The following is a 12,003-nucleotide window of genomic DNA, read 5'->3' on the forward strand; positions in this document are numbered from 1 at the left end:
AGAATTAATCTCTTAATCTGTTTTACCCATTCCTTCATGATAAAAAAAAAGCAGAGTAATTTTAAAGTACTTTTGGGAATAGGAAATAATACGTTTATTTACTGGAAACCATCAAACTTATTGCTTAGAATTTCTGCACCTACCTGATTATATATTTTACCCAGAAAAATATTAACATTTGCAGCAATTGTTGTTTCAGTAGAATTCTTCTCATGGTAAACATTTTCGTATACCCAATACCACTCGATGAAAAATATGCTGTTCCAATGTTGCTATTCTTATATCTACAAAAGTAGATATAACGAAGTGAATATAATCTTATGTTTTTCTCACTTTAAAATAAAAGAAGAGCTTATACATAACAACTTCAGGGAGAAAACTAAGCATAATTGAGTATAAAGGCAATATTGTTTATTTCTGTACCTAGAACAATGATTACCTTCTATATTTATAGAGCATATATTTTACCCTAGAGTGTACAGGATTTTTAAAGAATTTAAATTTAATTTGTATCTATTCATTTCTAAATGAGCTATGTCTGCCTAAACTTGGTACTTTCCTTATTCCAAAAGACATTTATTAGTATTATCTGTGGCAATTCTTCAAAACTGTCTAAGGGGAATGCAATAAATAGTCATGATTAATATCTGAAAAAATTGATTTTAGGCAAATCTAGTCTCATTCTTGTATAAAAAATAAAACCTGCATTATAAATAATTCTCTTGCTTATAGCAGATAAATTCATTTAGCATGAGTTACTTCAGTATCAGTATTTTAATATAAAATAACAATAAAATACAAATATAAGAATCCATAGATAAAATAATTATTTGTTGAGAACACCTACAAAGAAATCTAATGTCTGATAGAAATATATTCTTATCTTCTTTATATTAATTCTTCTATGACTGTGCTTATATAAATGTTATTTGAATCTATTTGTGAATTTACTGTGATTTGTTGTTATTTTGTCTTGCTTTTACTTTGGCTGTAGCTATTAAGATATTGGCTTCACTTGTAAATTACTTCTTTTCTTTATATCAGTTTATTTGTACATTTATTTTATACTAAGGAAAAATTATGAGAAGAGTTCATTAAATTTTATTAGGTGTCAAAAATATTCATGTCCCAGAAGGGTGAATATGTTGCTGTAGAAAAATGATCGAGTCATAGTGGTTTAATTTTCAAAATACTAGGTATTTATTCATTGATTAGTCTTAAATTGTCTGCCTTTAACAAATACATGATCAAATTAATAAACATGCAATATGAATTCAAAAATCTCTAAGTTTAGTTATTAAACATATATAATTATAATTAAAGCATCTATCACATTTGTATAACAAAGTACAACTGTTATACCCAGTAATGAAAATACAATATATATGGGAAGATTTCATGGCTCATAAACAAATTGTTTTAGGTTCATGACATTATAAAAATCTTTGCATAACAAGCAAACCAACAACCCTTTTACAAATTTAATGTCTTAATGCTACACATAGTACATTACTTAAAGCTTAATGCTATTTTTTTCCTACAGGCTACTCAGAAAGAAATTGAGAAACAGAAGGCTCACTTGAAGAGTGTCACAGAACTAGGAGAGTCTTTGAAAACCGTGTTGGGCAAGAAAGAAACCTTGGTGGAAGATAAACTGAGTCTTCTGAACAGTAATTGGATAGCTGTCACCTCCAGAGTAGAAGAATGGCTGAATCTTCTGTTGGTAAGAATAGAAGCTGGAAGCTTTTTGTCTTACTTGGGATTTTATTGCTGTGAAGAGGCACCATGACCATATCAACTCTTTTAAAGGAAAGCATTTAATTGTACCTAGCTTAGCATTTCAGTGACTTAATCCATTATCATCATCGTGGGAAACATAGCAATATGCTGAGAGTTCTACTTCTTGATCTGCAGGCAGCAGAATGGAAGATTGTGTTCTATACTGGGCAAAGCTTGAGCACTTGAGACCTCAAAGCCCATTCCCACAGTGAGAGGCTTCCTACAACATGGCCTGACCTACTCCTGTAACATTATGAACCATTTCCCATGGGTCTGTAGGGACCATTTTCTTTTAAAACACCACACTTTCCCACTCTTCTCTGTCAGCAAGCTAACAAAACAAAATAAAAACAAGAAAGTAATAATTTAGGAGTGATATTTATGTTTGAAAATTCAACTGCTCTCTCTATGTATTGGTATAGAGGCTCATAATTTTAAGATATTTTTCAAATCTTAATATTACTTTCTATTTTTGATATATTACTTAAAGGGAATTTAAATGTTTCACTGATTTCTTTGTAGATAGTTAAACAAATGTTATAAGAATTTTGTCCAACCAATAAAATGTTCTATTTCCATTCAATTCAGGAATACCAGAAACACATGGAAACCTTTGATCAGAATATAGAACAAATCACAAAGTGGATCATTCACACGGATGAGCTTTTAGATGAATCTGAAAAAAAGAAACCACAACAAAAGGAAGACATTCTTAAGGTAGCAAATAAAATTATATGAGAAGTAGTTTTCAAACTGTACATGTTATGGCAATAATGTTTGAACTGCATACTACCAAAGACTTTTTCATAAAGCCTAACATCTTTATTTTTTCTGTCTTTCTTCTGTCTTTCTTTTGATCATCCATCATTCTTTTTTATCTTGAGATACTCATTCCTTTCTATTCTTTCTCATTGTTTAGAAATTAATGTAATTTATAGAGATCTATAACTTGGATATTTGTCCAACTTCATAACTGACCTCTCTATACTTGAGCTTAACCCATAAATGGTTATAAAAATTATTTTTCTGTCATATTGTAAGTAATTCTTCTTTTAATAGCAGTATTATTGTGTATACCATCATCAATATAGTTTTTAGTTCATTCATATAGCCTTATTAAATACTCATTTTTCTGTCTGCTAGTGCCAAAGATCAATTTTTGTATACATTTTGTTTTCCTGCTCTAAAATCCATAAATTCAGAGTACTACAAACTCCCAGGTTTTTTAATATTTATGTAATTCTACAATAGCTTATTTAATAGCATATGACACTATTTAATGTACAAAATTATTCTAAACTATTATACAATTTTACTTTCAAGTGAAACATATAGGTATTTGTGAAATATAAGTTAATTTTTGTTTGTTCTTAGGCAAATTATCAAGATACCACATAGTACATGGGCAAATATTATAAAATCTAAAGTATAAATTGCTTCTTTGGGCAATTAATTAAGACATATTTAACATGGTATTGGTCATTATCATCAGTTTATGAAAATCAATGCCCATGTAAATAAAAGTAACATATTTTAACATGTTTTTCTCATTTTTAAAGTTATTATTCAGGCATCCTTTGTTTTAAGTCACAAGATCAAATTAAACTTTGCTTTAAAATATGGTTTCTAAAACAAGATGTATGAGGCAGAAGTATATTTAATTGATACTTTATTTGATGTTTTGAATTAATCAAATTAGAAGTGTTGATTTTTATAGAAATCATTGAAATTCATAATTCACTACTTTTATTTGTTGAAATTTTTGATAATGTTTGATTACTATTACTGTTATAATTCAACTATTATTACCATTTTTGTCTTTCCTTTATTGTGGTTACAAGATTTTGAAAACTTGGGATATCCCTATGTTACACAAATCATTATATAACACATATTGTCTTTTAACCTATGAATTCCTGTCAGTCTTTCAGGACTGTTGAGATCATAGTGATATGCCATCATTTTTGCTCTCATTTTATATTTTTGTTTTGTAGATTTATATTTTTTAATGAAATACTAAAGACTTTCTAGGATATCTTTAAATTTTTATCTTATCTGAGTTATATCTAGGTATGATCTGTGTTATAATCTGTAGTCTTGATTCTTATTATATCAAGGGTAGCATATAATGATTAAAATCCATGCAAATATTTTATATACTACAAGCAGGATATCTAAAATATGGGGCCTTTCTCTACTTGTTTCATGCAAAATATTCCTCCTTTTTTATACAATGCAGTATATCTATGTACTAGAGAATCACCCTTTTCCATGATATTAAAAAAAAAAAAGAGATTCTTAGAAGTATCAGAAAAGAACGGGAAAGTGTGCTTCAAGTACTTTTCCTATTAAGCACACAATACAGAGGTACTATAACTGTTCATTTCAGTAAAGATAATAGAAATACTTTTAACTGCATAATAATATGTTTATTTCCAGACAATAACTAGAAGCCAGAAATTTTTCTTTAAGCAGACAGATTAAAGAGGCATATATGAAACTTAAAAAAGTAGAGTCCTAGAAGTTTTAAGATGACACACAGCTTAATTCTGCTTCCCTATTATTAAAATTGGCTTTGCTCATTTCATTGTCTACCTCTGCATGCATGCCATTCTTTCTTCTTGTCATGTCTTTCTTCCTCTGCTCCTCTCTATATCTGTCTCTTTCTCTCTTCCTCTCTGTGTGCTGCAATTTTGATTACTAACGTAAAGCCCTGTTTCTTGCTCATGGAATATAGCGTTTAAAGGCTGAAATGAATGACATGCGCCCAAAGGTGGATTCCACACGTGACCAAGCAGCGAAATTGATGGCAAACCGCGGTGATCACTGCAGGAAAATAGTAGAGCCCCAAATCTCCGAGCTCAACCGTCGATTTGCAGCTATTTCTCACAGAATTAAGACTGGAAAGGTAGGAAGATCTACTTCAAGGTGGAAACTTGTCCTAAATGATCTCTTGAGAAGGTTGCGCAATACTCTGAAGGGGGCAAGGAATCCCCACAACAAGGTTTTCAAAAGGAAAATGAAAATGAAGCCCAAAATATACTTAAGGAAGCTTTGCCACTGACTATAATGGAGATACATCTCTCTTACTTTATTTCTATCTTTCTTTCTGTCCCACGTTTTCCTGCCACAGCTATGCTAGAACTGCACCCTGCAATGCAATGGGTTACATTTGTTCTTTCAGGGATCACCTATAATTAAGTAACAGAGCATGCATCAGGCCAAAATAAATAAATAAATAATTTTAAAAAGCACAAAAGACATCTACCTAAACCAAGCACTACTGAAATATTTTGCTAAATATAATATTGCTCGTGTGTAATGCATATCATATATCCACCGTAAGGCCTTGTACATCTGCATGATCGAGGGTATTTGTACCTCTTTCCTTGTTATGCACTTTTGTGTATATAATTTGCTCATGCTAACTGAAAGCATTGTGACAAAAATCCATTAGGTTATAATGAAATACTCAAGCCTTGAAATCAAATGAATGTGAAACTTAAACTCTATATTTTGTGTAGCTTTGTATGCCTATTTCTATTCTATTTAATTAAGAACTGGAGAGTACAGTATTTTGCATGAAAATCTTCATGTTTATATAACATGTAATGGATAAAACATCATCTTAAATAGTTTGCCAAAATATGTAAATATCAGATTATAGAATTTCAATGTTTTGGGGAGAATTTGAAATGCAAGAAATTATTTGAAAATTTATACATTGAAGTCTGACCCATTTTTCAATCTAATATGGAACATATGCAAATATAAATCTGTAAGAACACATGTTTATAAATAAAGTTAAATATTGGAATAATTTAATTTAAAAATTAATATATATTGATAAAACAATTCAGGTTTTACCCTATTAAGTTTTATCTGCTTTTACTTATTTACTAAATTTGACTAGATATGATATTGATACTGTGCTAGGTATCTGAAGGAATAACTATACTTTGTCATCACAGTAAAACTAAAACTGCAGAGATGAAATATACATGATAATTGGCCTAATTATTTGTTGCTTTTTGAAAAATAGAATGCATTCAAACATATTTTTATCAATATGGTCATCAAATTATATAATTATATGTACATATATATGTATATATATGACAATTTTTAAAGATTCTAAGGCATTGCAGTGAGTTAGAATATATATTTGAAGTATGCTTTAAAATATATAAAATATAGTATCAGAAGTTGTAAATGATTTATATCTTCAATTATCCTAAAATTTCACCTTCAAAGAATATATAGTTAATTACATTAAAAAATATTAAACAGACTCTTTTTGTTTTGCATGCATACTTCTTTAAGATTGTACTTTTGTTCTTAAATAGCAATTGTTGTTACTTCTGATATCTATGATGTAGTTAACACCTGAATAACTGAATGAATTTAATTTCAATAACCCTATTAATGTTACTAAACTTTATGTTGTTCCCATGATTCATATACAATTTTGATAAACCATTAAGCTATAGGATATATAAAAGAATATGTGGATGTGCTTTTCTGGAAATTATGCCATGAGATTATGGCTCCCAAATACACACTGAAAAAAAGAGAGTTTAGCCATTATAATAGAGTTCTCCTTAAGAAAATTTCATAACCAAGTTTTAAAAGTAATTTTTTCTATATTCTGCATGAAAATGTGATTAGTAATTTAGAAATCATGCATCAAGTAGGACATTCAAATCTAATATTTTATTCATTCTTCCAAGCAAATCATAAGACATTCCAAATGAATTGTTTGAAACATATATTGATAAATCAATCACATTATATCTCAATGAGTATTTCTGTTTTCCCTTAATTACCAAAAATGACTAGATATGATATTGATACTGTTCTGAAGATATAATTATGTTTTATCATGCTAAAACTACAACTGCGTTGATAAAATGTATATGATTATCTGTTGTCAATGCATTGATATTGAACTTCACTTTCTTGTTAATTCTACAAATGCAAGGATGTTAAAATATTTGGTTAAGAATTGTCTATTTACAAACACAAAATCAAACTACTTACAAAAATAAAAATATGTTTAATATTAAGACTTCTTCAATGAGATTATGGAAAAACACCTCTCAGTTGGAGGAAACAAAGCTAAATTTGCCAAAAGCCAGGAGTTAGGCTATCCCTCTGAATGTCTATGTTTTCATATAAGGCAGTTTTGTGTGTATTTTGTTTTGTTTTGTTTTGTTTTTTTGTTTGGATGGTTTTGTTTTGCAATAAAGCTTTATTTGTTTGCGTCAAAAATCTTTAAAGTGTAGAATATTACCTAACAATGATACATTTCTTGGTAAACATTTAAATTTAAAATGAACATGTAGAAAGGCATAGTCGTCAAATTGAAAGACTTCAGCAAAATGAGATTTAAATTGTGTTTACCAGCCAGCCTGTCCCATAGATTTCTTAAATGTAACAAAATAAAAATATTCACAAGGTTTCTACAGCACTTGCTACCAGAACGCCAGTGTATCCTTAGGTTGCAAAAGGAAAAGAAAAAAATGAATTGGATTTATCTTTTTAAAGCAATCATAAATTCATTTAAAGCAACATTTCTATAAATTTGATGTATAAGATTATATAAGAGGAAGACCACAATTTTAAATGTGTAAAATTTGGTATTATACTCATAAGTGTTCAGGACCTCGTTTTACTTGTAGCTCTAGTGTACACCTATGTCTCTACACCAAAAGGAAAATGACCATGACTCTCCAACATAGTTATTCAAAATTCAAATTATAAAGTATAAAATAATGGAGGTACTAGGTAGGGAAGGGTTATATACCCTTTTACATTTTATTCCTATGACTGAACTCAAGAAATATAAATTAAAATTGTAGAATATGATGTTAACACTTTCAGTCAGTCAGTCCAAATTCCTACTACTTTTGATTTGAACACTTTAGTATTTTTTCTTGACAAATTACATCTTTAAGATATTTAGTATCTTAGACATGATTCTGCTTATAGAATAAGATTCTGATATTGTCACCACAATCTTAGATGTTAAAACCAGATTAACTGCTGTTACTTCCCTGGGTAGATTTTCTCATGAAAAAAGTATAATTTAGGAAAAAAATCCTTGGTTGGTAACTGCAACATGTAAATTCTTTGTTACTGAACAAGAGAAAATTATGAATTCAATATATATGTATATAGACTATCCAACAAAAGGGTAATGAAGTAGACTTAAAAGAATGCTAGAATGTTCTACCTCACCTAATGCAGCACTTAAAATATCTAAAATGCTACCTTTCTATTTATTTAAATTTATCAAATTTCCAACAGTTTAAGAACCTGAAATTTTTCTTAATCATTATGGGATTAATTTAAGGACATAGTAGTTCTAGTAAAGTAATTCATAATTATAAAATTAAACCACAGGTCCTTTAATAACCCCTAGTAAAGTTGAAAAAAATAAGAAATGGTACCTGTTTAAACTTTCTTTGTTTTAGAGTATCTGAGTTTAATAACAAGATGATTGTCAGGCAGTGTTTTTAGTAGCAGAGGTGCCATGAAACAGATACATAAGAAAGAAATTAGAAAGAAATGTAAGTTACATCTTAACATGATTGCTTAGGAACCTTCTATTCTTCATTCTAGTAGAAGACAATTGAAAGGAGAGGAATTAGCTTTTGAAGAAAAGGTTGTTTTTGTGGGTCTTAAAGAACTAATAAAGATAGAATTGAGAATAAATGATCTGTCTAGATAAATTCTTATTAGCCATATATTATTTTCAGAGCAGGTTTGGTTATGTGGGAAATCTTGTTAGCTCAAATGTGATAGCTTTAAGTAAATTATTATCATATTCAAGATATATTCATGAATGCTGGATTGAGAGTCATTTCCATTGTATGTGAATTTAATAGTAACTCCAAGAGCTTTGAGAAGATAACAGTTTTGGAAAAGCCAATGAAAAGGTTTCAGTATACAGTGTTTACTAGAGATTAAATAAAAATTCCTTAGAAATAGAGGGCATGGAATATGAAGCTTCTTTGTGGATAATAAAACTGAAGAGACTAATTAGAGTCATAAAAATGTCATGCCAACAATAATATTACATTGTCCTTAATTTCGCATGCAGTGAGGACTTTGTAATAGTTCTGATTCATGCATTCTTGAATGATTAGTGCAGTGGCATGTGAGGAGAAGACAATTTAACTGTATCAGGAATGAAGGAAACAGGATGGGAAAGCTTCACAATAGTCTGTATGACATACAAAGGGGACTTCAAATAATAGAGCATTTATAGGAATGAAAAGCAGTATTGATCTAGAGATAATTCTCCAAATTTTGCATGCACTTGGGAGATTTTAATACACACAGATTACAAAGTCTCCACACAAAGAAATACAGCTGCAGTAAAAGTAAAGATGAACCTGTAAATTCATATGGCTAACAAGTTTCTGGATGATACTAATGCAAATGGACTAAGAGCCCACCTACAGAACTTCCTATTTACCACCATTAGGAACTATTATAGAGATCTTTTCTTGGAAGGTCAAGAAGATAGGAATGAAATGATTGTTTAGAATTCCAAACTGATTGGTGAGAAAGTCTAAGAATGAATTTTAATAATTAAATTTGCACTAAGATATGCTTCCATTCTTCAATGTTTTTGAATGAATTTTAAGTATACTTCATAAAACTGTTCTATTATAACGTAAGCAGTTATTTCATTTTATGGAAAAATATTGCAAACTATATATGACTTCTACATATTTAAAATATTTTAGTCTTTATGTTCTATAAAATTTATGTATTTGCTCTGGAATGGATAAAATTAAGCAGTTAAAAGAGGGTGAATATATTTTCTCAGTGTCTTTAGCTATTCAATAAAACATATGTGCTATAGTATATATTTACCACATATTCTTTTATATTCCATATGTGTCTTAGAACTTGAAATTAAAATTCTTCTAGAAGTTTCAATATATATAATGTAACAGTGAAACCAGGTTTGGAAAATCTGGCTTCATATGTTTAAATATTCATCATTTTATTACATAATAAATTATATGAGTGTAGGTTTTTGGACCTTAAATCACCATCAGCATAAAAAACTATACTTTTGGTAGATGAGAAACATTTAGATATTTATAATGGCTGTAACACAACCTATCAAATAGCTGACAAGAATGTATATAATGTAGAATATACCACATAGACAATAAAATACATAGCTTCTTTAAATATATAGTTTTGTGTTTGAGAAATAATTGAATAATATATTACACTGATAATTTTATCTTTATCATTGTGAATTAAACAATACAACTTACCTGATTTCGGATGTCAAATTAAGATTTACTAGATCTGGTAATTTAACTAAAACTTAATTTCTGTGATCATTTTATTAATATGAATGTACTGATCATTCCCCCTATGCAATCTATTTCTCATAATCTTTTAAAAGAGCACCTCTTCTGACAGAAAGAACAACAATGTGTAATTTGGCCCAGTTACTCATGTTATGTAAATATATACTTGATTTAGTTTTCTTTAAAAAAAAATGTAATGTTTGTAGATAAAGAAGAGTAAGGGGGAAAATTGCAGATACTATGCAATATATAGTATTTAAAATTAATATATTCAAAGATAAAAATGGTACATTTTTAAGCTATATAATATATATGCTATTTAAATTTAGCTGAAATTAATAAGAATTGAACCAATCCATATAATTTCTATTCTAATAACATGGTTTCACATTTGTATTTTACTACCCAACAAGCAGAAATGATTATATTTACATTTTTATAAAAGTTTTAATTATTTTAACTGCCAAATATGGTGAATACTGTCTTTTGATAGAACTGTGTCCTATTAACATGACATTAATTATAAGTAAAGCTATTTAGCAATTACTGATTGTCAGATCTTGAAAACAAAATAATTTTCCCAACTAGTGTAAGTGCATTCAAATATAGTTATTCTTTGGAGAACAGACTATTAGATAATTATATGAGGACATAGGAAAAGCTATATATCCCCTATTCTCACAGTTAAATATCATTTCTAGAGCATAGATCAGTCTGTTTTACAAATTCCCAACATGATTTCTTACTTATGTTTATGTCAGAAAATCATCATGATTGATACTGTAATATATTTATGTGAATATATTCTAGTTCATTCCAAATTATTACTTTAGTACACTTCTTTATTTTAAAATCACAAAGTGCTGAACATAATGCCTGTGAGTATCGAATATAGAAAGTTGAAAATAACAGTTTTCTAAAATATTATAATTTTAAATTTAATTTATCTAGCACTACCCCAACCTTACCATAATTTAGAGTTTAACTCTTTCCTGGTTCATTTGACACTACTGAATTTTCACAAGCATGAAAAAGAAAACTACTTCCAGTAATACTTAACATAAGTAGCCAATGGACCTTAATCCACCAGTGTCTTATACAATCAATTTTTATCCAATTATGAAGTAGGTAACTCAGAAGTTTATTTTACCAACTTACAAATCTATAGAAATATATTGAACAATCAATCCTCTTAATGAGCTTCACAACTTAGCCATACATTCCTCAATAAAGCATTCAAAGTAAATTGGTACCATACCCACAATTAGCATACGTATTACAAAAACAATCCAACCAATGGATGATATTATTTTGAGCCACTAAAAATTTGGTTACAACTATTTCAAAATTTTCTCATAGTTTAAATATAAAAAGTCACTAAGACCACAAGTTATCAATTTGATTATTTTTTCTAACACAGATAAAGGTCTTTAAAGGATCTTATTTATCGTTGTAAGTTTTCTTTCTTCTATAAACAGGAATATATGAAGTTACTGTCCATATCTGTCATTAGTGTCTTCTGTATTACGAGATGTTAGTGGTCCTTAAACCTTCACTCTTGTTATTAGCTATTTTTCCTTTATTCTTGTTTTAGTGATTGTAATGAAAAAATGCTATTGCAAATTTGCAAATTTATTGATTTGAAAGAAATTTAGCCCAAACTGTGGCAATCAGATTATTTATTTTCAGTTTAGATTTCCGTGTGTTTCCCTTCTAGTACTTTTATGAGGATGCTTTAGATTCCATAGTCAAAAATAACAGATGTTTACAATGTTATCTGTGTAAACACATTTGTTCTAATGCTATTGTATATGTATAGGCTAAAGTAATATTTAGCCAAAAGAAAGCTAATATTTCAATATAAATAAAGTATATATCTAAA

General features: G+C 28.7%; 1 protein-coding gene across 1 annotated transcript in view; it reads left to right on the forward strand.

Moving 5' to 3' along the window:
* The window catches only part of Dmd (dystrophin), a 2,056,279-nt gene that overhangs the window by 843,214 nt on the left and 1,201,062 nt on the right, over positions 1-12,003 (forward strand). Inside the window, exons 34-36 of the mRNA XM_031364700.1 lie at positions 1,544-1,723; positions 2,368-2,496; positions 4,517-4,687. Coding sequence (XP_031220560.1) covers positions 1,544-1,723; positions 2,368-2,496; positions 4,517-4,687 — 480 coding nt within the window. The remainder of the gene's footprint in view (positions 1-1,543; positions 1,724-2,367; positions 2,497-4,516; positions 4,688-12,003) is intronic.

This window comes from Mastomys coucha, chromosome X (genome assembly GCF_008632895.1).
Source record: "Mastomys coucha isolate ucsf_1 chromosome X, UCSF_Mcou_1, whole genome shotgun sequence".
In the NCBI taxonomy this organism is placed as follows: domain Eukaryota; kingdom Metazoa; phylum Chordata; class Mammalia; order Rodentia; family Muridae; genus Mastomys; species Mastomys coucha.